The sequence below is a fragment of the Colletotrichum spaethianum genome, assembly GCF_022836535.1.
Source record: "Colletotrichum spaethianum MAFF 239500 DNA, contig16, whole genome shotgun sequence".
Taxonomy (NCBI): Eukaryota; Fungi; Ascomycota; class Sordariomycetes; order Glomerellales; family Glomerellaceae; genus Colletotrichum; species Colletotrichum spaethianum.
Window position 1 is genome coordinate 239,330 of NW_026054786.1, and position 26,283 is coordinate 265,612.

Consider the following 26,283-nt stretch of genomic DNA (forward strand, 5'->3'; position numbering starts at 1 on the left):
TCAACCCTTATAGTGTCGGCATCATCTGATTGTTCGGTCCGGATCTGGCATGCAGATACCGGCGAATGTGCCCAGGTGCTTGAGGGCCACAGCGATACAGTCTGGTCAGCGAGTTTCTCGCACAACTCAACCCTTATAGCGTCAGGGTCGCACGATAACACAGTGCGAATCTGGTACACCGATACGGGCGAATGTATACAGAAGCTTGAGGGCCACAACAACCCAGTCAGATCAGTTGTCTTCTCTCACAACTCAACACTTGTAGCGTCAGCATCAGATGATAAGACAATCCGGATCTGGTACACTGATACAGGCGAGTGTATTCAAGAGCTTACCGGCCATAATAATTCGGTCTGGTCAGCCGTTTTCTCCCACGACTCAGCTCTTATAGCGTCAGGATCACACGATAACACAGTCCGAGTCTGGTATACCGATACAGGCGAGTGTATACAAGAGCTTAAGGGCCATGGTGATGTAGTCAATTCAGTCGCCTTCTCCCACAACTCAGCCCTTATAGCATCAGCATCAGACGACAAGACAGTCTGTGTCTGGCGCGCTGATACAGGAGAGTGTGTTCAGCAGCTTAAGGGCCATGAAGGTGTGGTCTGGTCAACTGTCTTCTCCCACAACTCAGCTCTTATAGCATCAGCATCAGACGACAAAACAGTCCGTATCTGGACTGCTGATACAGGCAACTGTATCCAAAAGTTTGAAGGCCATGGTGATATGGTTAGATCAGTTGCTTTGTCCTATGACTTGGCACTTGTAGCGTCAGCATCATTTGACAAAACAGTCCGGATCTGGAGCGTTAGTACAAAGCAGTTTGTTGGGAAGCTCAAGGGCCATGACGATGAGGTCGAATCAGCTGCTATCTCATATGACTTGGCCCTTATAGCGTCAGCGTCAAGCGATACAACAATCCGGATATGGTGCGCCAATACAGGCGATTGCATACAGGAGCTTAGAGGCCATAAAAATATGGTCAATTCAGTTGCCTTCTCCTGCAATTCAGCCCTTATAGCGTCAGCGTCATACGATGAGACAATCCGGACATGGTGCACCAATACAGGCGAGTGTATACAGGAGCTTAAGGGCCATAACGGTACAGTCTACTCAGTTGCTTTTTCACCCGACTCAGCTCTTCTGGTATCAGCATCATTAGACCAGACAGTCCGGGTCTGGAACGCTGACACAGGCGAGTGTATGCAAGAGCTTAAAGGCCACAGCGATTATATAGCCTCAGCGGCCTTCTCACATAACTCAGCCCTTATAGTGTCAGCGTCAGGCGACCAGACAGTCCGGGTCTGGTCTATTGGTACAGGCGACTGTATACAGGAACTTAAGGGCCATAGTAAGGGCGTCAAATCAGTCATCTTCTCACACGACTCAGCTCTTGTGGTTTCAGCATCATACGATGAGACGGTCCGGATCTGGGGTGTCGATACAGGCAATTGCATTCGAGTAGTCTATACTGGCATATGGAATTGGCGGTTCTTGTTATCCGAACCCAATAACACCTGCCTAATAACCGACATTGGTACCACAGCCTTCACTGACAGAGCTAGTGGGATACCCTCCCCGCTGCCAGGTACTCAAGCTTGTACTTTGAGTACTATCGGCGTTGGTATCAGTCGGGATCGTTCCTGGATTACTTGGAACGACCAGAACCTGCTCTGGTTGCCAGCTGAATTTCGCCCTTCGTCGTCTGCTGTACTAGGGTCCACGGTCGTGATTGGGTGTTCCTCTGGAAGGATTCTCACATTCCGGTTTTCTGAGGGCGCCCTCCGACTGGTACATAATGGCTGAAACTTTGGGTTGAAAATGTCTAGGCGCTTCGCAGGGAACCAAATAACCAAGCCGTGCTTTTCTCTCTTCATCCTACTCCCTCCTGTGCTGTGATTTCATGTATTATCAGGGCATCTATGGTGAGGGCCATGTACTGAGAGTCTCATGACTTCAACGTCCTAGCTCCTGTCAGAAGACTGATTCGTGACGGCCCTAACTCTATTGCCAGCAAATAAGGATATCAGAGGAGAATGGTGGCGTTCTGTACCAGGTAGGCATTAACTGGATAAGATGCATGAGAAGGGATTGCAAGATACCATTACTGCGGCCAACAGTAAGTTTGCTTGATGATCTGCCATTAACTGAGATGAATCCTATTGGGCGAAAGGTCATTGAGCCGTGGAAACGGATGTGTTGCCAACTCTTCACAAGTTTCTCAAGTATCCTGACGATGAACCAGACTGGCCCGTGGTTAGTCTGTGCTAGGAGAAACCGCGTACAGGTCAAGACATTGTCATCAAATATGCGATACTCCGTATCGAAACGCACTGATTAGTGGAGTTTCACGTTTGGCTTAAGGCTGCAAGTGCATGGTGTACAATACACATGATCCATCTGCACATTAAACATAGCAAGAGACATGTGGGTAATTGGGTCCATGCCGTTCGTATTGTTCATGGCTGATAGGAAGGCCGGCATGTTCGACTTTTCTCGTATGAAGGTATGTATAACCTGTCCCAGATCATATATTGCACTTTTTCAACACGAAGCTCACATGCAAGAAAACATTTAAGAATTGGAAGTAGGATGAATCCCTTTGCGTGCTGTTGTATTCAAGTATTTATACTATTGTGGCAGTGACTTACCGTTCCTTGCGCCAAGATCATTTGGTATCATAAGAGAGCCTGACAACTTCAGTTAGCCACTGTTTGTAAAACACACGACTTGAAAGAAACAGTGTATGAAGCGTCATATCAGTACGGGAGCCTTGTCAAAGGCATTATCATCAAAGCATATGGCTATGGAGACCGTCGTGAAAATTTTATGATCATCATGTAGACGCGGGGGCAGGGAGGTTGTGTTTAGGTGAAGACGAGGAAGAGAAGTAGCTTACCAATTGGCGCAACACGATTGCCGAAGAACGAGGGTATGTTTTCCGCATGGGTCTAGTGGTTATGTTAGCCACCTGCATATCTCTCGAAAGTTCCCAAGAAAAAATGCATTTGTGAGGTCGTTTGATCAGAATGACTGGTAGTCAACGTGTCTCAGCTTCGCCGTTAGGCTCTGACATATGCTTGTCTTTGGTTTATCGTTCATCATAAAAGAACGGAGCCGTGGGTAGGCTGGGGTGGTTGTAAATAGAAGAAAGTAATGAGCTTACCACTTGAGCCATGGGATCCTCCACAGTTGCCCATCATGTTAACATATAACTGTTATCTAGAAATGGTTAGCGATGTTCATGCTTCATCGTCTTTCAGAAAAATGTGTATGATTGCCAAGTTCAGTCGTTGCATGAATGGTATAAAAAAGGGTTATCCGCATTGGAAGATCCAAATCAGACTCGTCATCTAATGTACTCATCAGGTAGGCATGGGGGAGAGCAAGAAAAAGTGTTGAGACCTACCAAGACTGGACCGAGGAAGGCAGTTGCCTCAAAAGCCGCGCTTGCAGCAGAAGCGATGTTTGTAGCAAGTTCCATCTCGACACTGTTGCGGGCGAGTCAGCCTCCTGCGCAGCAAGATGTATCCCGACAAGTTGAGTGTTCGGTTCGAAATCAGTGGGCGAGGTTTTCTAGGCCTGCCACAAAACGGCTTGTCTGCTCATGGCTGAGCCCCTTATGGGTACTCTCGGAGCCCAGTGCCGTTTCATCATGTAATAATGAAGGGAATAGATGGAGTGGGTATGTACCTTGTCGATTGGGTATATGAGATGACTGGGAATTTCCATGTTAGTTATGGTTCAGATGAGAATACACAGCACATGGAAATAATGGGTTGCGAGAACAGTCAGAAACAGCCAGTTTTTTTCAACAGTAAGTTTCAGCCGGTAATTCCAACCGTACATTGTACGAAAAATTGATCATCAGGTTCTCGGGATGTGAAGATGGGGGAGAGCAGCGTAGGGAGAGGTTGCGCGTGCCGTACCTTTTGTCAAGCCATCTCAGGGCGGGAACGTAGCCATTGAAGCGCGGCGTCAGAAGAATCTGCAAAAGCCTGATTGCGTGGGTTAGCAACTTGCTCAAGAGAAGCGCGAGGTCCAGCAACGGAAAACGAAGTTTGTCGTGTCCTATCAGACTGACGTGTAAAACAGAGGTTTCATTCCATTTAGGTCAAAGACTCTAGTTTGCGGTGTTTGCGTGTCATCACCAAGGATGGGGTGTAGCAGAAGAAGGAGAATAGGCGCGTATCGCGACTTACCGGATCAAGCGAGGCTACGTAGCCATGCTGCTGCGTTGTTCGCAGTGTTGGTTGGTGAAGAAGGGATCGTGAGGTTGAGGGAGTTGCGAGGAAAGATTTTTAAAGGTGCTGGGAATTTGAGCCTCGAGTGGGGTGAGGACGGCTGGGAAAAATTCGGCGCGCGCGGTCGGCCACGACCCACTAAACGAGCCCAGCTCAGGGACCTGGTCACGTGCACTCGCGGCTCGATGCGCGGATGGCCGGGGGAGAGCTGCGAGAGCTAGACGCGTCCTGATTGCCTGCGTCATGGATCCGCTGGTCTCCATTTCGTCACATCTCCGAGTAGAGAAGTTCAAGAAACGTGTGATTTGAGCCATTTCAAGACGTGAACATAATGCCTGAAATTGCTGAAGGTATGACTAGTATCTGCCCCAATCCGACATTCAGCTCATGCTTTTGTAGTCGCCCGGTGCGTGCACTTCCTGCGCCAACATCTCCTGGGGAAGAAGATCGCCAAGGTCTCTGCCCCGGATGATGCCAATGTCTTTGGGAAGGTCGGGACCAGTGGTCCGGCATTCGAGAAGGCCGTGAAAGGACGCAAGGTCGTATCAGTAGGGAGTCAAGGAAAGTACTTTTGGTATGTCGCCGTTGCTGCCTTATAGGAGTATCAGCAGCTCATGATCCCACAGGATCACTTTTGACAAACCGCCTCACGCGGTGATGCACTTGGGCATGACGGGTATGAGCGCTCCCCATCCACCCACCTGCCACGGGTCTGACGCTTCACAGGATGGATCCACATCAAGGGCGACAAGACAGCCTACACAAACTACTACAAAAAGATGAAGGACGGCGAGGCAGACGTCTGGCCTCCAAAGTACTGGAAATTCCAGCTCGAGACCGACGACAACCCTCCCGTCGCAGCCGCCTTTACCGATCCGCGGCGCTTCGGGCGCGTGCGACTCGTCGACTGCCACGGCGCCGACATCCGAAAGCACTCGCCGCTGAAGGAGAACGGGCCGGACCCCGTCGTGGACGTCGACATCTTCACCGAGGCCTACCTCCGCGACAAGATGCGCACGCGCCACGTCCCCGTCAAGGCCCTGCTGCTGGACCAGTCCCACATCAGTGGCGTCGGCAACTGGGTCGCCGACGAGGTGCTTTACCAGTCGAGGCTGCACCCGGAGCAGTACTGCGACAGCTTCGACGAGGCCGAGGTCAAGAGGCTGTACGAGGCGGTGCGGTACGTGTGCCAGACGGCCGTCGACAAGCTCGGCGACTCGGACGAGTTCCCGGTAGACTGGTTGTTCAACTACCGCTGGGGCAAGGGGAGCAAGGACGCGGCGTCGGAGCTGCCCAACGGGGAGAAGCTTGCGTTCATCACGGTCGGCGGGCGGACGAGCTGCTACGCGCCCGGGAGGCAGAAGAAGACGGGCCAGGTCGTGGCATCAGCCAAGGAGGAGCCTGTCGCGGACGGGGAAGCGAAGCCCAAGGCAGCCGCTCCCAAGAAGACCAACAAGAGGCAAGCGAAGGCGCAGGAGAGCGAGGACGAGAAGCCGGTCAAGAAAGCCCGGGGCGCCAAGGGTCCCGCAAAGGCAAAGGCCAAGGCCAACTCAGGCGTCAAGCGGGAGTCGTCTCCCGAGCCTTCCGAGCCCCCGCGGCCGAGGAGGCCCCGCCGAGCAAGAAACCGCGGGGCTCCAAGGCCGCAGAGAAACCCAAAGCCCCAGCCAGAACCAAGAAGAGCGTTGTCAAGGAGGAGGCGATGGAGACGCCGGCAGAGGACACGGGTAGCAGACGAAGATCCCTTCGATTGAAGAAATAGACTATCGAGTTCTCGATCAAGGTTACGCCCAAAGGTCCCCCTTTTTATGCTGTTGCTACCCCAAAACTCTCCCCACGGAAGGGGTAGGCGATGCCACGTAATGTACCAAGGGTGGCACCAGTCAGGCCAGTCCAGTCCAGCCTACGGCTCCGACTCGACGTCCGGCGGGAACGTCCCGAATAGCGCCATTAGGCGCTGCGTCTCGTCCGGAGACATCTTCTTGCCCTCGGCAACAGTCTTACCAATTGTGCGGAAGTCTGTCAGGTTAGCCTCGAAAAACATTTCCCCCCTACGGCCTCCTCGGTTTGCTCCCACTCACAGTCCATGTAGTACCCTAGTTCTTGAGTTAGCACGGGGGGCGCGCGCGCGCGCCACCATGTGCGGCGACAGCTGGGCAAAACGTACCTGGGGTCGAGGTCATGAAGAACTCGGCGGGCTCAGTCTCGGACGCGTTGGCGAAGGAGTGGATGGCCCGCGGCGGGACGACCATCACCTGGCCCTCTTCGGCGTCGACGTCACCCTCCGGTGTCTTGAAGCGGACCGTTCCTGACTCGTCATCCACGTCAGCAAGAAGCACATGCCCTCTTCCGAGTTCGTTCACTGAATATCGGGCGACGTGATCCAGCCTGGGGTAACCCAAGAGCAACAAAAAAAATAAAAATAAAAATACCCCCCACCTTTGGTTATGAAGAAGCACTCGTCGTGGAACCGGTGCCAGTGCAGCGGCGGCCCCGACGTCGCCGGCGGCAGCTCCAGCGTCATGCACCCGATCCGGTTGTCCGTGTTGCTGCCGTCCTCAAAGATGTAGATGGTCATCGGCCCAACGCTGATCTTCTCGCTGTCCTCCTTCTTGAACAACTTCACCGGCACGGGTCCGCGGAGAGGCATCTTGCGCGCGAGAATCTCTGCCGTCCACGTTTTCTGCTTCTTGTTGATGCACACCTTGCGTCTATGTAGTATACTTTCCTCGCCTGCGCCTCTTTTCTTCTTCTCCGGGTCACGTTTGCGATCGGGTCAAGTCTTTTTTTTTTTCTCGAATAGAACAAACTAGAATAACAGGTGGGAAATAAACAACGTCCTGTCACGATGGCCCTGCCGTGGAAAGAGAGAGTCCGGCAGCGACCAGCAAACGGTTGGGGGACTCCGAGAAAGGTCAACTTTGCGTTGGCTTAGGTAAGGCAAAGCCACACAGATCGGATATGCTGTCTCAGTCGGGGGGTAGTGGAATTCGGACCATGAAGCCAATCGCGCCGTCCCTTTGTCGAGCTTGGCCCAGCCGGAAAAGGGCAGAGAGGATGAAGGGCGAGTAAGCGAGGAGGACGCGGGCAAGCGGGGGGAGCCTGCCTAACTACCTACGGTGACGATCTGGGCGTGCTGTTGTGGCTACCCTTCTTTTGTTTTAAGCGCCATTGGTCTTCGATAGATGTGTCTCACCAGCCTGCGAATGACGCCTACGATCTGGGGCATGCGTTCGGAAAGAGGGGTTCAGCGTGCGGTCTTTTTGAGCACGCCCGACCATCAAAGTGTTTCGGAATGCATGGCGGCGCTGCAAGATGGCAGAATCACGTTGACGGATGCAGGCCGCAACACCACTTGGGTTGGGCGTCCCGAAGCAGATTGGATCAAGGTTTTGTCCCGAGAAGAAATGCTAGTGGTTCATTCGCCGACGGCCTGGGCCTTCATCTGTGCTAGCCTATTTCGTCATGATCAAAATACCATGTGTAGTACATGATAGAAAATCCCAGAAACCCCAGTCAAAGGCCAGTGCCTGACTGATAACGCCGTCCCAATGCTTCGAGCTGTTTACCCGTTCCATAAACAATGCTTGCTAACCCCCGGAAAGCCTCCAATGAGGTGGGATAAATGGAATCTTCATATGCACCTAAAAGTGACTCCGGATTCCCATGCAGTACATTCGCCTTTTGTCGTTGATGATGCCGTACTTGAAATTCCACTTGATCGACGCCTTGAAATTCCAGAAAAGGAAAGAAAGAAAAACAGTTCCAGAGTCGTTTTCGTTGCGATATGCCTGAGCTCTAACTCGCATGCGTGTAATATGGGTATCGTAAATGCCTAATAGCAGATGCCTCGCTCGTAGAAAGTCGTGACATGTTTGTTGCCTTGAAAGGAAAGGAAAAATTCCGTTGCCGCAGAAGAGTGCAGTCCAACCGAGAGAAATGATGGCTGGTCCCGTTCGCTGACTGGTATATATGCGAAGAGATCAATCCTCCCGCTCCACCTGGAAGCCGACGGAGTAGCGGAAGTCTTCAGAGTCCCAGCGGACGGGGATCATGGTGAGAAGGTTAACAAAAGGGGTTCCATCCTTCTTGAAGTTGAGGATCTCAACCTGAACTTCGTCGTTCGTCTCGACGGCCGTATGCATGGTCTTGACGGTGTTCTTGTCGACGTGCTTGCGGGTGGACTTCTTGCTGACCTTGCCACCGGGCGCCTGGAGGAAGCGGCAGTTCTTGCCGATGATTTCCTTGTTCGAGTAGCCGGTGAGGATGCTGAAATGTTCCGAGGCGTACACGATCGGAGTGTCTGGCTGCTTGAGGTCGCAAAGCAACAGAGCGACTGAGCAGTCGATGGCGCCGAGTTGGACCTTTGGGTTGGGCCTGCCGGCGACGCGGAGCTGGAGTTGTTAGTTGCGAGGACTGCCGACGGACTTCTTGCCAACCTACAAGAATGCTCATCATGTCGAAGCCGGAGGGACAGTAGAGTCCAGGGTACATGACGGGATCAGCGGCAGCTTGAGGTTGTCGCCAAGACGCAGCGTTTCCGCGAGAGGCTTGATCATTTTCGCCGGAAAATTGATACTGGACGGTAAGTCAGTTACCAGTTCCGCAGGCGTGAGGTTTACGTGCCCAAGACTCACCTGAAGTGCACATGACTCCCATGGATTCATGGTCGAGGACATTTGGTACTGAGTCCGGAATGATAGAATACGATCCGTCTTCTCAGGTTAGATGTAAGCCGCCGGGTATTGAAGCTCCTGTGTCGACATGATCAAGGTTGGCAGCGAGTCCGGCTGTGATTATAAAGCGACGACACAACGGGCGAAGGCAAGGGTGCGGCGGATGTGGGTGCGGGATGGTAGACTGGGGGGCTTGACTGGTTCCAACAACAGGAGCAGGATCCGAAAGAGGTGATGTGGAAAGCGAGATGACTAGGCACTCTGCATTATGCGATGTACGCGCTGGCAGTAAATCAACGGCAGGTTTGAAAGGTATGTTGTTTAGTAGGACGAGGTGACAAGGTATAAGGTAGGACAACGTCAAAGTCGGAAAAAGTGACAGGTCGTTGCGACAGATGTAGGATGGTCAAGCTAAGTCGTTGAAGAGCGGCTGGCTGCTGGTTCAGAAATGAGCGGCATGCTATGGAGTCGAGGCTGCTGGGCAAAGCACAGCTACTTAGGGAAACCTGGTGGTGACGGGTGGTGGGGATTGAGGATGCCGTTGTCCCCCTCGCAAGCGAAACGATCCCTGGTGTCCTTGGACTGATCGCGAGGTGATGCGTGGGACGTGGTGATCGGGGGATGGGGGCGTGGGGATAGAGGTTGGAGCCGAAGGGGTCTGCCGGTGTGCCAGATGAGGTAAGCTCGGAAGCTCAGTAGAGGACTCTGTCTGTTTATCCTCTTTCTCTCACGCAGGGGGGTTAGGTCCGCTATAGTGGTCGCCGACCACCCATTTCATCCAATCCGAGAGGGGAGTGCTGGCCTGACTGGAGGGGACATTACATCAATGAACCATTGAACCAGAGTCTGTAAGGGCTGATGGGGTCCGCAACAGGTCAGGCCCATGTTCTCGGTTTGCGGAGCTCCCACTTCCATGCTTGTAAGGGCTGCAAGGGAGTGGTTGACTGCCAAACCGCAGTAGGAGCAACAAGAGAACGAACGCTCTGCGGGGTGAACCATGATGGCAATCGAGCGTCACCTTCCCCGTAGCTACTATGTAGGTAATTCATGTTTGAGCAGGTGCCTTGTGGCTCGGGTGGGGCTACCAGAGGCTTAACAATCTCGAATGGTGTCAGAAACACCGTTTGGTGTGATGTACTGGCCATCGGGGATGGTGAGAGAAGGGCTCAGTGTTGGATGACTGTCAACGTAGCCCCCTCGGCCGGGTTCGTGGGCTCTACCGGTATCTTCTGGCCAGTGCTTGCTACTGCTGCTGGCCTGGTTACGTTACGTTACCTACGCCCAGCCGTAACCTATTGCAGAGTGGCGAGACGGTGCTCGAAGCGCTGGGCGAGGACATGGACGGAAAGGTGTCTGAGCTGGGGGTTCTGAGTCGGGTCGGGCCAAAATCCGATGCTCAGATTTGCGTTTGGCCCAGCGATCACAGCGATCGCCACAACGGCTTTCCTACAATCTCGATCCCCGCCAGTCCTTGGGCCCCTGCTCAGACTTCATAGCGCCCTGCAACCTTTTTGATTTAGTTAGACGCGCATTTTTCTCGTGCACAAAAGTTGGCTGATTTTGCCCGTGGTCGTGGTGGTCGTCTCCACCAGCATGGGGGACAGGAATCGGCTTCTTGTCGTTGGATGATTCTTCCTGTCCAGATACACAGTATTCCTAATCCCCATGACCCGTTCGAGTTAGCATTGACTTCGGGGTGGCAGGCTTTCAGCTCCAGTATAGGGAGCTCCGTGTGAGAGATTCCATACTATTGTCATTTCTTCAAGGAAGAGCTTCGTGAGCGACTCGATAGGCGTTGTGACACTCGTCCCTCTGGACGCGAGGTCGCCGGTGGGTGGATGGATGGCAGGCTGGTGCAAGTGTATTTTACCCATGTGCTTGCGTTGGTATCGGGAATTTGTATGCATCGGTACATGCTGACAACCGCGCCGTCTGTGCCCAGCCAAGCTGCGCCATCGAGATCTCTCACATTTTTCTTTCTTTTTACCCCAGTAGTCTAGGAACTTGCCGAAGGAGGCTGGCCAGTGGCCGTCGTGAGCAAACCGTACTTGCGTCACATTGGAAAGAGTCCAGACCCGGTCTTCCGAATGCCTTGTCCGGCTTAGGCCCCCTTGATCGATCCAAGAGAAGGAATCGGCCGAAAAAGCAGGGGGTGACTGAGGGAACGGTGAGCTTCGTATGTTTGGTGTCCGTAGAAGCGAGCTCGCAGCGGAGAAGAGTCGTACATCGTAGACGATGACCCGACGACGTTAGGCAACCCGCGGAGCTTTTGCTACGGCGACAGTTGCGTGTTTTCTGCTCTGCCGAGTTCATCCACCCGCGCGTTGGGTTTTGGCGGGGACAGGTCGACCCGCGATGGCCTCAGTTCAAACCCCGATCGACATTCCCCCGTATGGCATGCCGGATCCCATATGGGAATGCCTATTCCCATCCACGTCTTCGATCCGAGCTCGCATGCTCACCCCCGGGATCCACCACGACTGGTGAGCAGAGGCCAAGCCGCATCTTCAGTGAATCGATGAGACCTGCTTGTGGTCCCTTTCCCCATGTTCGCTGGCGCACAAGGTCCATTCGACCCCGTTCAACCAAGTCCCGATAGATTAACGTCGGACAACAACATCTCAATCGAAGACAGGCCACCTGACTTGATTCGAAAGCACCCCCCATTTGCGGCTGACTCTTGACTTTCGGGACTCCCACTTGACAACCGCCGCGCGCAACCACTACTCGGGCTCACGCTTTCAATTCCAACAGGATCTGGGACGAGAGCATGAGGCAGCTTTGGCGCATGGTCGTGCGAGGCTGTCGACGATGGCCTCGATCTGAGCCGGGTGTAAGCTCTGGAACGCCGGGGTTGAGTGCTCATCGAGAAATTGTGTGGCATCGTGGCTTGCGCTGGGGGAGATCGCGATGGCTGTGCAGCTGGTGGCAGGTGGTGCTCTCTGATGAGATGTACTCGCCTCCCCGTGGTGGTTGCGTGTACGTGAAAGTACCTGCTATCAATCCAATCCACTCAGTTAGTTGTCTCTGTGGTCTTTCCTCGGTTACAGTGACCGTCCAGAATCACGCCTTCGATCTCAATCGAGTTCACACACGGTGGTAGGTCCTATTGGGCACATTCCTTCCGCTTCGATTCGAATAGGTGGACAGGAGGAAAAAATCTCCGAATCTCGGCGTTGCCTAATTCGATGACTTGTCTGCAGCCACGTTCCTAAACCCTTGATATGGACTCCGGCCCCCGATGTCGTGTCTCAGATCGACGCCTTCAGCAAGCCATTGGCTCTGTAACACATCTCTGGCTCTAAGGGGGCGTGTATCGGAAACCTCTATGAGTGTTATACACTGCATCTGCGGAAGCTTACCGTCTTTACATCCCCATTTACGATGTCCGTTGAGACAATGTTGTTCGCAACTGGCGAAGTCTAGCTGATTAAACAAACCTCAATCGCGTCTGCCTTTCCCATCTTCACAAAGACTCTTCGCCCGGGAGCAGAGATGCCGAGAAAGCTTCTATTGACTGCGAGACTAGCATGGTCTTCCGGCTTACTTAGATGCCATCCAAAAAAAGAAGCATATAGAACAACGTTAATTTGGGAGTCCAGGATGGGGATGTTCAGGCTTTGATTGCCGACAAACTTTTGAGCTCAGGGGAGCCGGAACCTACTCGGATGTGCCCGTCGACTTTACCGTTTGCTCTCTAGCCACGAGCGTTGTAAGGCGCAATCAGGCACCAGAGCAAAACGCCCCTATTCCCGACTATTGGGAAACGTTCGGCTATATGCCTTAGTTGACACTGGATTGGTCCCTTTAAAACGCAAAATCCTCCCAAGCAACCTCCTCGCCCTCCAACCAACCATTCAGGATCTTCAACATCTCAGGTCCTGTACACAGGAAGAACCTTCTCCTTCCTGTCCCATCCTTCACATCCCCCTCCCCTATTCTCCGTCTCTCGACCGCAGCTCCGAGACCCTCGACGCCGCTGATAGCCTCTTCCTCCGCCTCCCCAACCTGACCTGTGACAAACACCCGCAACACACCACCCAATCCATCAACCTTCTCACAAACCTCCTTCACCAACTTCATGTCCTGCCCCCTTACGCTCCAAAACACCTTCAGCCTGCCCCCCGTTCCCAAAATATTGCCAACCTGCGCGAGCAGCGGCGTGATCCCGACTCCAGCCGCCACAAACACCTCCTCCACGCCGTCCTCCCTTCGTCGTCCCAGTCTGAACGCCTCCTCACCACCAAAACCCAACACGGGAACCTTCAAAGGGACCCTTAGGTTCCACCTCCACAGCATATCCGTAACAGGCCCTTGCGCCTTGCCGTGATCTCGACCTCTTTTCCGTCTCCCGGCGGGCACGAGACCGTAAACGTCCTCACATAATCGTCGTTTAGACTCTGTGGCGCGTCGTCGCGCATGTGACTCCAGCCCACGTCCAGCTCCTCGGAGAAATCGAGCGTGACGTACTGTCCGGCCTCCCACTTCGCCCCGGGCTCCAGCCCAAAAACGAAGCGCGCGATCGTCGGCGTGACAACCTCGCGGCGGAGCAAGGTGGCGGTCCTGCCAGTCCGGGGTACTGATGACGGCGCGTTCAGCTCCTGCTCGCTGAGCAACCGCCGCACGGGGGGGTTGTAAGGCGACGCCTCCAGGGGCGTGCCGACGAATGGCAGCCCTGATTCGACGAACACCGCTGCCGTCACCGTGATCTTTACCGCGAGCTTCGTGTGCGGTAGATGGGCGGCGGCGTCTTTTCCGACGAGAATCGACGCCGATCCCGTAAGCTTAAACCGTAGTTAGCCTTTTGTCGCTGGTCTGGGTGCCATTCTGGGAAAAAGGGGGGGAGGGGGAGTGACACTTACGTAGAGGACGTCAGACGTCTCAAAGTCTGGGATCGCGACGCCGACCAAGGGGTTCACCTTAAGGTTGCCCAGCGTCTGGTACAACCGATTGCCGGAAACTGTAACAACGCATCAGCCCTCCATCCTCAGGTCACGAAACCGAAACGAAAACACATTGTCATCGCTCGAGAAGGAAAAGGAAGAAACTCACACTCTGGATAGATAATCTCCACCCCACCTACGTCATTCCTGGCAACCCTCACGAACCCCTCGACCCTCCGCGATGGTTCGTATCCATGGTCCCCTCGTGCCCGCTGGTGAGAAACATCATATCCGCCCGTCTCACGACCTCGAGCGCCCCCTCGCCCAGAGGCAACCCCTTCTCCACCCTCCCCCTCTCGATCGAGCCCCGGGCGGAGACGTCCTTCTTGTTCAGGTATTTTGGGCAGTTTCCCAAACTCTCTTCCACCTTGACCGCGACCTGAGCCTCCCCGCCATTCACGGCCCCGGCAACCATCCTCCCCGCGAATTTGACCCGGTCCCTAGTGATCAGATCAATCCCGAGTCCCGCTACGAGCTTCCCTCCGTCACCTTCCAACCCAGGCTGCACCACCTTCCCATCCTCGACGCCCTTCCCTTCCTCGCCTACGCCCCAGAGCGCAGAGAGCACAGGGTCATCAATGACATCAACTAGACTCCGGACGCCCAGCACGTCCTCGGCGATCGGCCGCGCCACACCGCCCGCCTCGCCGCCCCAGAGCGTCGTCCATGGTCGGTCGTGGCCGTCGAGTGTGCCGAGGGCCAGGAGCGGGGATGCGGCAAGGCGGGCGCCGTAGGACGGCGGGAGGCCGGCGGAAGTGGGGTTGGGTCGACGGGGAATTTTGAGGAGATCGTGGAGGGCGAGCTCGCCCGGATGGAATTCCATTGTTCGTGCCGGCATTTTGGGTGTTGGGATGAACAGAACGTCTGGTGGAAGGATGTGTGATGCGAATATGGCTGTTAGGAGGGTCGTGTAGTTCATGAGGGGAGGGGGTTGGGCGCTGCTTTCAAACTTGATCTAATCCTCGAGTGCCCAGGTGATTAATGCCATGTCCATGAGCAGAAATTGCCAGTGGAACGTTCGCGGATGCGTGTCAGCATTTTGTCGGGATTTGCAAACTGCGGCTTATGACATTGACATGCAGGTGACAAATCAGCGTCGAAGGGCGCGCGCGATGTCGTGATGAGGAGCAGCGGCCTCAACGCTGGTGCTGACACTGGCAACACTGGCGGTTGGCACTGTCAGGCTGACAAGGGTCGCCAACTTTGGACATGCGGGGCCAAACTCTAAATCTCCAGCAAGGGGGGCCCGCAAACCGCGGGGACTGGTTGACTGGTTACATTACGTTACAGTGTCAAAATCGTCACAAATACTCAGTCAACATCGGATTGTTTGTCAAAACAGACAAGTCTGTAATTCTTTGGTATCTAGTAGTACAATGGTTCTGGATTTCCCCTAGCGGCTCTTAGAGCACTTCCGTAGCCAGTAGGCCCGGTTCCCTTGTTAATACATGACGAATGAGAAGAAGAAAAAAAGTCGGAGGGGGTATCGAAAGGATAGTCGTAAAAAGATGGGACAGCCCGCTCCTTGGCCCAAGCACTTTGATCCATATCTGGACGTGCGAGGCCCAAGGCGTGGGCGAAGAAGAAATGATGGGAAGCCTGTCGTGAGGGTGCGCGTTTTCCAACGCTGGCAAGATGCCCCTTGAACCATAGAGACATTACGAAAAAGAAAAAAGCGGCTGCCCCGAGCCGAATGCTCATCTATGAACCCTAAGCCCCAGTCCGGTACGCCTAGTACCGCTGGTCTCTCTGGGCTTCAACGTCGTCGTTGTAGCCGTAGCCCTGGCCGCGTGGGCTGGGTCTTTGGCTCTGCGACGTCCCCGGACGGGCCGAGTAGTCTTCCTGCGGGCGAGGCACAGGCGCCGTCATGTTCCGCACAGGAGCATTCGGTGGGCCTCGAGGGGGAAGTGGGCCAGTCGCGCTTCGCGTCGGGGTGTACGGCTGGTAGGCTTGGAAGGGTGTGTTGTTGAGCGGGCCAGGACCACGCGGCATGGGGCGCCCGAACGAGTCGAGTATGTCGAAGGCGCTGGACTGGCTCGTCCGTTGGAATGGCTCGAGTAGTCGTCATAGGTGCTCCTAGGTGCCGGGGCGGAGCGGTCACTCTGGTACGTGTTCTGCCTTTGCAGACCATAGCCGTCCATCGTCCGGGCAGTGGGAGATCTGACAGGAGGAGGGAAAGGGGGCATGGTGTCTGGGGAGTAGGTGGCGGGGCTCTCCGAGTAGCCGCCTCGCAAGGAGCTTTGTGAGTTGGTCTGCATATGCGACAGTTGGGGTCGGAAGCTGCGTTGAGAGTTGGAGGTACCAGGTCGAACGGGCGGGTAGTTGTTCAGGTCCATCGGGGGGAGCGACGGAACGGGCGAGGCAGATCGTTGGTAGCCAAAGTCCGCGGCCCCGCCGACCAGGGGCGCATGGGAAGAATAACTGGCAGTTGAAGTCGTGGTACCCATCCTTGAAGGCACAGGACGCTTCTGGTCCATGGAGTTGAGCTCGATGCTGCCGGGAGTACCAGGTCGAGATTCGTAGGCGGGGAGCGTCGTGAAGGTGTCGCTGCGGCCAAACATTGGCATCTCGGCAAGCTTGTCCGGGTCGCCAACATTGGGGAGCGTAGGCAGAGTGGCCTGTCGCTCGAGAGGCATTTTCTCGCCGTTCTTCTTTGCCGCCTTGAGTTCCAGCTTTCGCTTGGCTTCTTCCTGTCTCTTTAGAGCCTTGTTGACCTTGGCAGTCACAATCTTCATGAGAGCCTTGGTGACCTTGCGTTCACAGTAGCCGGAGAGGCCGCCATCGGCCTTGGGGATCCAGTGGAACAGGAAGAAGACGTAGAACAGGACACCCATGATGAGGTACAGGGCGGAGAAGACCCAAATGAGGAGGGTGAAGAGCATACCAGACAGAATGAGAGCCTGCTGGTAGTCCTCCATGGCGAGTGTCTTGATCTTGTCAAAGAAGCCCAGCAGGGAGCCCTCGACGGATGTTTCATGAACAGCAAGCTTGGCATCGTAGACCGACTTGAGCGTCAAGGCATTGACAACTTGACGGGGACCGGAACAGACGAGAACACGGATCCAAGCTGGGATGTGTCAGTAGATTTCGTGCAGCAGCATGGGTGGGTCTTACATTGCAAGCTGAAGTAGGTGAACAAAGCAATATACTCGGCTCCCTTCTTGCTCTTGGTGAGCTCGGCGAAGACCAAGAAACGCTTCCACCCCTGGCCCTTTCCCATCCGGACACTTTCGAGACGGACAGCAATGTTGTCAAGATAGCATTCTGCCACGTTTCCCCGCTTCATGACTCTCATAGCCCTGAATTGTTCAAATGCAATGTTGACGAAGGATGCAATGATGGAGATGGAGAAGATCCATTTCGAGACTTTGAAGTCGATGGCGGGATCGATCTCGGAAGACCAGCGGTCAAAGGCCAGCAGGTTAACGGCGGTAAACATGTCGACGCCGTAGACAGCCAACGAGATGATCAACATGAGCCAGAGGTAGAAGTAGGCGAACGGGGTAAGGCAACCCCGCGACTTGAAGTCGTTGAGGTTCTGCAGATTGTTAGCGCCAGAGCGTGACTACGTCTGCCATTTCCACCTACAATGTAGTCCCATTTCTGCTCGGCACGTTGCTCAGTGACCTTCTTACGGTGGCTGAGGCACCCCATCTTGAAAATTGGGGGTCGGTGAGGACGACAATTGATTGTCAAAAGGTATCGAAGAATGCCGACACAGTCGAGCTGATTCGAGTTGAGAAGAAGAAGATGATGATGAAGCTGTTGATAGCAGCGGCCTACTGGGACCGGAGTCGTGAATGAGTGTGATAGAGCAACTCGGACCTGCCGTCAACACACGTCGTTATTCGCCCGCGAAGTAATCGACTGTGTTTCTCTTCTTGATGACCCAGGAAGAGAACCAGTCGATACCGAAGAGACGGGACGACGGGATGTAGGGGAAAGAAGAGAATGAACGAGAGGGAGAACGGAATGTGGGTCAAGGGCAGGATGGGCTGAATTGTGCAACACAAGAGAGGTCGGACCGCGCAAGTGTTAAGCTGGCATGGCCGAGCGACCGGGTGTTTGAGGGTGGATCAAAAATGGGCAAAAAAAGAAGCGTTGTGAGGTGACGACAGCGCTGGCAAAGCCCAATTCGGTTTGTTCAACGGCTGACCATTCGTACGGCCTTGGTCGAATTGCGATTGACGGTCGGGAGGGGGGAAAAAAGGGAAAACAAGCGGTCTCGTGGGCGGGCTTGTGGGCGGGCTTGTGGGTTAAGGGAGACGAAGTTCTGGTAGCCGATTATCCGCGTTTGATCGGCCACTGCGGACTACAAGGCTGAGTCTCAGGATGTCGAAAAGGGCGAAGAGATGATACAACTCTGGTCCAGCGGAGAGCGCGAGGGTTCGAGTCGTTGAACGATAGTCGAGGAGGTCCTGAAGGAGCGGACGACGTGGATTTCTCACACAATCGGGGGACGGCGGGCGAAGAGATGGAAGTCTTGCTCTCGAGGCCACGAGACTGCTTCGCGAACCTCGGGGGTGGAATGTTTGGTGTGTGAGAGCGAGAGGGAGAGCGCAAGACGAGGACGTGAGCGTGACCCTCGACTTGGGGAGTGGCAGTGGAGGTCTTGAAGAGAGATCTGCAAGCGGGGGGGCCGACTTGGGTAGGAAGGGTCAAGGCCAGTAGGTACACTATGTACTGACAAGCCATGGGAGACGGGGCTAAGATGGGGGGGGAAGGGGTTGCTTTCGGTACAGTCATCCAATTAATTTTCATCCCCCGGCCAGTCGCAGACACAGACGAACTAGACGGGCAGGACGGGGTTGTCGCGGGCGCGCGGGCAGCATGGTTTTGGCGGTTTCGAGCGTCCGCAAGGCATGTGGAGCAATAGCGACTTGAAGCGCGGCCTTTAACGCAGGTACCATGCCACCATCTGTCCCGATCGGGGTTAGCGCACCAACAGAGCGTTTGAGGTCCCATTTCCCGTCTGATCTGGATCTCTGATTGGCCCGACTCATTTATAGCTGCCCTTGACGCGAGTGAGGGCCCCCCCCACAATGTATCCTCTCCGTCCTACCCCTTGGTCTCTCTTCGTCCCTCGTCCATCCGCTCACTGAACTGAGTGTCTCTGCTGGGCCCAAAGGTCGCCCGAGTGGCCCCCAAACTACTCCCAAGTCCGCCAGTCGCTCTGTTCGATACAGGCACTGGTTCGAGGTTGAACATGGCCGGCGGGTTCGCGGCCTCGTCGTCTCGACTCCCGCGGCCATGTTTGCACCCGCGGCTCGGAAGCGCCCGTCTTACCCATCCAACCATTGAACCAAGTCCTGCATCTCTCCAAGTTTCTTGCCCGCGTGGTTTGGACCCTCCTGAAGGATCGCGGGTTAGTTGCTAACCACTCCCACAAAGTGCAACGTCAGCTTCTGGAGGCTAGAGCCGCGCCGGCGGGAGATGTGAGGCCGCGCTAAGAAGCCTCCTCGGTCAAAACTCGCTGTGGCTGACGGCCAAACACCACCAGCCGACCGAGACCCCTCAATCTGGTGCCGGACGAGAGAGGAAAACCACTCCAGTCGAGTCAAACCCGACTTACTCTGGACAAATCGACGGCTGTCCACTGTCGTCACAGCCAGAATGGATGCTCTCCCTCCGACACGGGTATTCCGTCTCAACGCCGCTCAGCTTCATCCGGATATAGTCTCAATGAAACGTACAGCCCTTGTCCGTACCACGGTACGCATGATGTCAAGCAACCCGGAGACGACTCCCTGGGTGTTAGAAGAAGGGCTTCGTCGCTGCTTCTTCTTCTCAACCTGCGACCTGGCCAGTGCACCATTCTCGCATTGATTGGTTGTCCCTCTAGGTCATTCGACGGTCCAGCCGAACGCAGGGTGATGCTTGGTATGCAACGACGATTGACAACGAGCCCTCCATGCTAGGTACCCTGCCACACCTCCCAGGCTTAGCCCGAGCATCCAGTGGACCAACCAGCTTCTGGCAACGCCTCCCAAGGGAAGGGCCAAAGATACTTCGGATCAGACGGCAGGTCTTGGCCAACACGGCCTAGCAAGATTTGGTGCCAGCAATAAATGACCGAGGGCAATCTTGGATGCCTCCCACTTCGGGAAGTCGCAGCATTTCGCTTCTCCATAGCCAATTTACTCAGCGGAGTGCTTGCGACGTGCACGTGGATTACCCCGGCCATTCGGCTATCTTTGTCGCCATCCCAATCTTGATGCGACAGACCGACAAAGGGCTGCCTGTCTAATGGTGGGCTCAGCAAAGGCCGTGTTTCCAGGACTTCCGTGGCTTCTAGTCTGCCAAGCGGTTGGGCTTGAGCCCGGGTGCATGAAGTGTTTCTTGTTTGGCCAAGCCTCCGAAAGACTGGTTCGGTGGAACAAATTGCGGGTGATGGGAGTTTGCGTTTGCCGCCGGTAATCTCGGCCGAGGAAACGTCGCCATGCTGGTTTCTAGGCGTCTCGCGAAATCAACAAAAATAACCGCGCCGACACGCCGAAAACCCGGACATGTTTTGCGATGCCTATTGTGGTTCCTAGCTGCCCTTCTGGAATTCAACGGCCGTAGGTACCAAAGGCAGAAGAGGCGCACGCGGCAACCGTTTTTGGCTTGCCAAGACGGCTGCCGTTGAATCAAAGAGGACAATGGCAATGAGATCACCCTTTGTCTCGAACACGAAGGGAATGCATTCATGAAGATGATTTAGCCCTCAGCAGACCACAGTGCTCTACAAACAAGGCCTACAAAGATGATAGCACCCCGTTGCCCAGGTTCCTCGTCGCGGTGTCTAACCTTCAGCTGCATCGACGTATATACCATCTTGACATAAATCTACCACTGCGCTGTTGCAATCACTAGTGATGGAGGACCCGGACCACCCCCAGCCAGCTTTCCAACTGGTAAAGAGAGTCCATCACAACATCTGGCTGGCGCGGCGGGTCGCCCAGAACCCCAGCTATGCCGACGGCGAAGAGTTCGTTGCGCGCAAAGTGGACGACTTTGACGAGTACTACGAGGCCGGCAAGTACTCGATGAGCTTCACCACCAAGAGGCAGCGCCAGGTCAAGGGCCTCATGGACCTCCTCTACGACTGCAACCTCGGCCGCAACGTCTCCCACATCCTCAACCACGAGAACATCATCTCCCTCGCCGGTTACCTCCGCCAGCAGCCCGTCCACCCGCGCGTGGACGCCACCGAGGACTACCTCGTCTGGGACATCTGCGACGCCGGCACGCTCGAGAACCTCCTGGCGAAGCCCGACACCGAGCGCGAGCCCGGCTGCTTCCTGCCCGAGTCGCTGTGCTGGCACGTCCTCGTGTCCATCATGCGCGCCCTCGTCTGGCTCCACGACGGGTACCGCCAGGAGGTGAACTGGGTCACTGGCGAGCGGCGCTGGATGAAGACGGATGCCGAGTGGATGCCCATCCTGCACCGGGGGATCAGCGCCCAGACCGTCTTTTTCCAGCACCCTCGCGGCAGGGAGACGTACGGCGTCTGCAAGCTGGGCAAGTTCGGCAGCGCGTTCGTGTCCGGCGTGCCGGCGCGGCGGGATGGGGCGCCCAAGGGCGAGAAGCCGCTTCCGCACAGCATCGGGTTCCCGATTGCACCCAAGGAGGGACACATGGCCCTGACGGACATGACGAAGCAGTGGAAGGAGTACCTGGATACGGGGAGGAACGTGAGTTTTCAAATTCCCCATACACACTTACAGCAACTGACCATGGTCGCAGAGCAAACGCCTGTATACGCTCAGCGACGAGCACTGGGCTCTTGGCGCCGTCCTCTTCCGCATGATGGTCGGCAACCCCCTCCCCAGCCTGGACGGGTGCAAGACGTGCAAGTGCATCCACATCCGGCGGTGCGCCAAAGTCGACTGCGTCTACGACGGGAAACACCTCAGCCGCGAGTGCCAGCACGACACCTTCCGCGGGTGCCGCTGTCCCACGCCCTGCAACGCTGAGGCGGACGTCCACATCGACGAGACGCTGTGTCGCGTGGGCTACTCGTCGTACCTCACCCTCGCCGTGCGGATGCTTCTCAACTACGACCTCGAAGCGCCGGCCGTCGGGACCCAGGCGCTGGCGGACGAGGTCGAGGTGCTGTACCGGCGGTGGCGGAACGAGACGGAGGACGGGCGGGAGTATGTGGACGTCGAGGATGACCTCGGGTATCGGTTTTTGGTGTTGAACAATGCTGCAGCTGTTGACAAGGGTGAGGCGATGGATGAGTGAGCTGTTGATTCAGTCTATACAGGCGGGGTGGTTGGCGTTGCTCTGTCGGTTTGTTTCTCACGATATGGTTGTATTTGCACACTGGTTCCGACATCCCGTAGCGTCATTCATCAATTCCCAAATAGCCGTCACGTCCACGGCAACAAAAGCTAGTTCGCGCTCGTTCCATGATACGGGTAGTTCATCCAATCCATCACGCGACGGGGGCGTGTTAGTTGCAGATGTCGGGCACTAAAGCCAGCCTAGTAATGACAAGAGGTCGTCCGTGGCGAGCGGCCCCCCCCCCCCCCACCAACAATTCGGTGCTTCGGCCGCGGTACGTACCCTCAAAACGTTGGACGGGGGCCCAGGATTGCCCCACCCCAAAGTTCCTCTTGGGCGCAGCGCCCGGAGCGTGAGGCTGCTACAGCTCTCCGATTCCGCGGATTGTGGATCGCACAACCTTTGACCTCTGTGTACCTTTGCCCGCCACACCCTCCTCGTCTCCCAGCGCGGCCTCGAGCTTGAGCTCTTGTTGCGAATACGTCGACCAGCCGCGACGACCGTGATATTTGTTTGAAGATTGTACGGGGACAAGAACCACCAAAGCCGTAGCAGCACGACACAACAATCACCCATTCCCATCGGCCCCCCAACGGCCCCCAAACCCTTCTAGAACCTCCCACCACAACAACATCACGACCGTTCCGATCCTCACGACGAACAACGACGAACAAACGCCCACCATGTCGCTCTCCCAACCGACGCCCCCCCTCCTCCTGACGAAACGCCTGACGGCCTTCCTCGCCTCCAACCTCAACGCCCACCTGCACACGGCCCTCCTCGCGACCCCCTCCGGCCGCCTCCTCGCCCACGCCTCGCCGGACCCCGTATCCCTCCTGCGCACGCAGTCCACCGTCGCCTCCTCCCTCTTCGCCCTGCACGCCTCCACGGCCCCCGACATCCCCGACGCGCTGCCAAACTCGTCGTCGTCGTCCCCGCCGCCGCCCCTGGCCTCCGCGGCAGAAGGCGCCGGCAAGCCGCTGACCATCACGGTCCAGCTCGCCGCCGGCGTCGTCGTCATCCGCCGCCTCAAGTGCGGCCTGCTCTTCGTCTGCATCGGGCCCCTCGCCGAGACACTGGACTCCCACGCCCCCGAGCCGCACCACCACCACCACCACCACCACCACCCCAACGGCGGCTCCGGCGGCGCGACCCCGTCCCAGATGCCCGCCTCCCCCTCCGAGGCCGACAGCGTCCTCAGCGTCGGCGCGCAGACGACGGCGAGCCTCGCGAGCGTCGGCAGCGTCAACACGGCCGGCGTCGTCGTCCTGCGCCGCCACGCCGAGGACCTGGCGCGCTGGCTCGACGACAAGCTCGGCAGCCTGCGCGTCCCGGAGGAGGGCGTCGGCGTCGAATAGGTGTGTTCCCGTGGAGCGCATGGTGGTTCCGATCAGACGTGTACGATGTGTGTCGAGTGTTGGACTTTTGTCACGGGGAGGCCGGGCTGCATAATTCTTTTCTTTTCTTTCTTTTTTATTTAGAAATTGTGTCGATTTTTATGGGGGATGAAAGAGAGAGAGAGGGAGAGCTTTGGGGAGGCATTCTAGGCGTACACAGGCGTTGGGGGCGGAAGATACCACGGCCAACAGTTTACCATCATGTTCGTAATCACTCTGTACAATGCCTTGTTAATTACGACTCTATTTCATCTGCAGTGTTGTTATGTATGTTGCGTTGTGTGTGTGTGTGTGTGTGCCACCGAGTACGGCCTCTATGGATATACTTGATTTATCCCCTTTTTCATGACCTGCCGATTCGCCCTGGTTCCGTCCGTACTTTTCACTGAAAGGTGTTCCCGACCAAACGCCTGAAAATGCAGATTGCGCCGACACTGCTCCGCGAGCGTCTCAAAGAACCAATCAATCACTCGATGCTCATCCGCATCAGGCCGTCGTTGGTGTCGACCATGCCCTGGAACCCGACGCGCCCCTTGTTGCCGTTCACCCGGCCGTTGGCGTTGGCGTTGGCGCCGCTGCCGGGCGTGCCTCCTAGGCTGCCCGACTCGCTCGGCGCGCCGCTTCCGCCGCGGTCGCCGCTGTTGCTGCCGGGGCGCGATCCCCAGGGCGCCATCTCGCGCTGCATGGGGCTCTGCATGATGGGCGAGTTGTGCACGCTCATGCCGGGGCTGACGGCTCGGCGCTTGAGGCTGACCGGGTCGTGGTCGTCGTCCCGCCGGCGCTTGCTGTTGATGCGGCGTGTGATGTCTGCGGCGCTGGGCGCCGATTGCGGGCCTTGCGCGAGCAGAGGGGTGTCGCCCTTTTGAGATTCACCGCTGCTGGCGGCCATGGCAAAACCCGCCGTGGGCCCGAGGGACGGCGAGTCCATGCATATGTCTTCGCTCATCCCCGAAGACGAGCCGCGGGGCAGACCGTTCGGGGGTGGTGGTGTTGTGCGGGCACCGATGCTGCTCGATTCGGAAAACGTGTCCCAGAACTTGGTGCCCTTCGAATTCTTCAAGGCCTGTTGCTTAAAACTACCCGAGAGGTTGAGGGCCGATTCTGTGATCATGCTTTCTGGTATATCGTCCAGAGACTGGTCTTGGGCGCCGAGATTCGGCGAGGAGTGCGTGGTGGCCGGTGCCGTCTGCTGACGAGGTCCCCCAAGATCGACGTCGCTCTCACGCACTTGACGGACGACCTCGGCCTCTCGTTGAGTTTCCGTCTCCACAGGTGCTCCTTCTTCGAACAAGGCCGCCCTGATACGAGCGAAATTCTTCGTCTTGGGCAACAAGTTGCCACGACGTGTGACGACGCGTCGCATGACGGTGGGACGCTGTCCGTCGCGACTCGGGGTCGTGAGAACGCCGTCAATGTTATCGCCCCGCTCTTCCTCACTCCCGGATATGTGAAGTTGGTTCGCCTGCCAGCTGATGCTCTCCCGGCGGTTGTGGCCCGACATGTCTTTCGGCATAGTGCTGGGCGGCGATTTTGAGACGCCGGCGTTTGTGGAGGGGCTGAATCCCAGTCCCAGCGGCAGCTTGTGCTTCTTCTTTGGCTGTTTCCTTTGCCGTTGCCTGTGCTGGAAGCTCATGAGGCTGTTCATTGCAGGAGAGCCTCCCCACGGTGCCATCATTGGCTGGATACCGAGCGGCGTGGCGGTTTTGTTGGCTTGCGGCGTCCCGAGGTAGGGTTCATCCGTATCCTCGTCCATGAGGTCGTCGTCGTCGGAAGACGAGGAAGAATCTGACCCCAGATGGTTCGCGCTGCCCAGCGAGCTGGACACGGTCATGCGCTCGTGGTTCCCCATCATGGACCACAGAGAGTTGGTCGTCTGCTCGGCCTGCCCGTAATCATTGCTCCTGCGGCCCGGGATGTTCATGCCTCTTCCTCCGATGGTGGGCGATGAGTCGGGCGACGACTCGGCGAGGGTCGAGTGATGCAGGCTGGTGGCAGCCCGCGAGAAGTCGAGGCCGCGGGAGCGACGCGGTAGTATGTTGGTCGGGCTTGCGTAAATCTGGGAGTGGTCGAGCTTCGGCGACAGAGGTGCGGGTTTCGTAAAGGCGGCGGACGAGGTCGATGCAGGGGAGGCCGGGTCACGGTTCGTGGGCATCTGCAGCGTGAGGCCGCGGAGGGGGAACTCGGACCGGTGGGGAGTGACGGGCGTCGTGGTTGTGTCCCTGATGTGATTGTCGTCTTTGGATGCCTGGCGACCGTCGGCGATGTGCGGCGAAGGAGTGAGCTTCGACGGGGTCCCTCCTCCGTCAGACATGGAGCGCGTCTTGGACAAGGGCGAGCGGCCGAGCAGGTGTGGAGTCGCGACGGCGTGTCCGACAAAGTCGACGTCCTTATCGTCGTCGACGATGGCAGACTCAAAGTCCATGTCCCTCAAGTCCATGGCTCGATCCATGGTGTAGCAGCAGAGTAAAGTGCACCGTTGTTCGCGAAAGAGCAAGCCAAGTAAGTAGGCGGTCGACTGATCAACAGTAGAGTTATATCCGGCAACGGTGGGTAGTGGATCGTTCGGGTCGGGGCGTGGGCTCAGTGACGTTTTGGGGGCTCGTGATTAAGGCTTGGGCGAGGTCATTGAGATACTGGCTATGGGGTGTATTTCAACAAATGGCATTGTTAGATTGTTGCAAAGCCGTCCGGAGCGTCTTTTGTGCGGGGATGTCGGCGAGACGGAAGATGGCATCAACACAGCCAACCTCTCAGG

At 56.4% G+C, this 26,283-nt stretch overlaps 8 protein-coding genes across 8 annotated transcripts; 4 read left to right on the forward strand and 4 right to left on the reverse strand.

Moving 5' to 3' along the window:
• Positions 1-4,575: 4,575 nt before the first annotated feature.
• ColSpa_06573 (uncharacterized protein) lies at positions 4,576-4,843 on the forward strand (the record flags this gene model as incomplete). The annotated part of the gene is made up of 2 exons (XM_049272785.1): positions 4,576-4,594; positions 4,644-4,843. 2 exons carry the CDS (start codon positions 4,576-4,578, stop codon positions 4,841-4,843), a joined length of 219 nt encoding a protein of 72 aa, XP_049128742.1.
• A 58-nt stretch (positions 4,844-4,901) lies between these two features.
• Positions 4,902-5,995, forward strand: ColSpa_06574 (formamidopyrimidine-DNA glycosylase; the record flags this gene model as incomplete). The annotated part of the gene is made up of 2 exons (XM_049272786.1): positions 4,902-4,920; positions 4,971-5,995. The coding sequence occupies 2 exons, from the start codon at positions 4,902-4,904 to the stop codon at positions 5,993-5,995; spliced, it is 1,044 nt and encodes a 347-aa protein (XP_049128743.1).
• A 149-nt stretch (positions 5,996-6,144) lies between these two features.
• Positions 6,145-6,891, reverse strand: ColSpa_06575 (uncharacterized protein; the record flags this gene model as incomplete). The annotated part of the gene is made up of 3 exons (XM_049272787.1): positions 6,145-6,260; positions 6,409-6,629; positions 6,674-6,891. The coding sequence occupies 3 exons, from the start codon at positions 6,889-6,891 to the stop codon at positions 6,145-6,147; spliced, it is 555 nt and encodes a 184-aa protein (XP_049128744.1).
• A 1,333-nt stretch (positions 6,892-8,224) lies between these two features.
• ColSpa_06576 (white-opaque regulator 2) lies at positions 8,225-8,908 on the reverse strand (the record flags this gene model as incomplete). The annotated part of the gene is made up of 3 exons (XM_049272788.1): positions 8,225-8,635; positions 8,685-8,819; positions 8,879-8,908. 3 exons carry the CDS (start codon positions 8,906-8,908, stop codon positions 8,225-8,227), a joined length of 576 nt encoding a protein of 191 aa, XP_049128745.1.
• Positions 8,909-15,725: 6,817 nt separating this feature from the next.
• On the reverse strand, positions 15,726-17,514 carry ColSpa_06577 (putative vacuolar membrane protein; the record flags this gene model as incomplete). The annotated part of the gene is made up of 3 exons (XM_049272789.1): positions 15,726-16,927; positions 16,975-17,398; positions 17,449-17,514. The coding sequence occupies 3 exons, from the start codon at positions 17,512-17,514 to the stop codon at positions 15,726-15,728; spliced, it is 1,692 nt and encodes a 563-aa protein (XP_049128746.1).
• Positions 17,515-20,717: 3,203 nt separating this feature from the next.
• Positions 20,718-22,089, forward strand: ColSpa_06578 (uncharacterized protein; the record flags this gene model as incomplete). Its single annotated transcript, XM_049272790.1, has 2 exons — positions 20,718-21,536; positions 21,589-22,089. The coding sequence occupies 2 exons, from the start codon at positions 20,718-20,720 to the stop codon at positions 22,087-22,089; spliced, it is 1,320 nt and encodes a 439-aa protein (XP_049128747.1).
• A 725-nt stretch (positions 22,090-22,814) lies between these two features.
• On the forward strand, positions 22,815-23,489 carry ColSpa_06579 (uncharacterized protein; the record flags this gene model as incomplete). The annotated part of the gene is made up of 1 exon (XM_049272791.1): positions 22,815-23,489. One exon carries the CDS (start codon positions 22,815-22,817, stop codon positions 23,487-23,489), a length of 675 nt encoding a protein of 224 aa, XP_049128748.1.
• A 505-nt stretch (positions 23,490-23,994) lies between these two features.
• On the reverse strand, positions 23,995-25,977 carry ColSpa_06580 (uncharacterized protein; the record flags this gene model as incomplete). Its single annotated transcript, XM_049272792.1, has 1 exon — positions 23,995-25,977. One exon carries the CDS (start codon positions 25,975-25,977, stop codon positions 23,995-23,997), a length of 1,983 nt encoding a protein of 660 aa, XP_049128749.1.
• Positions 25,978-26,283: the final 306 nt, after the last annotated feature.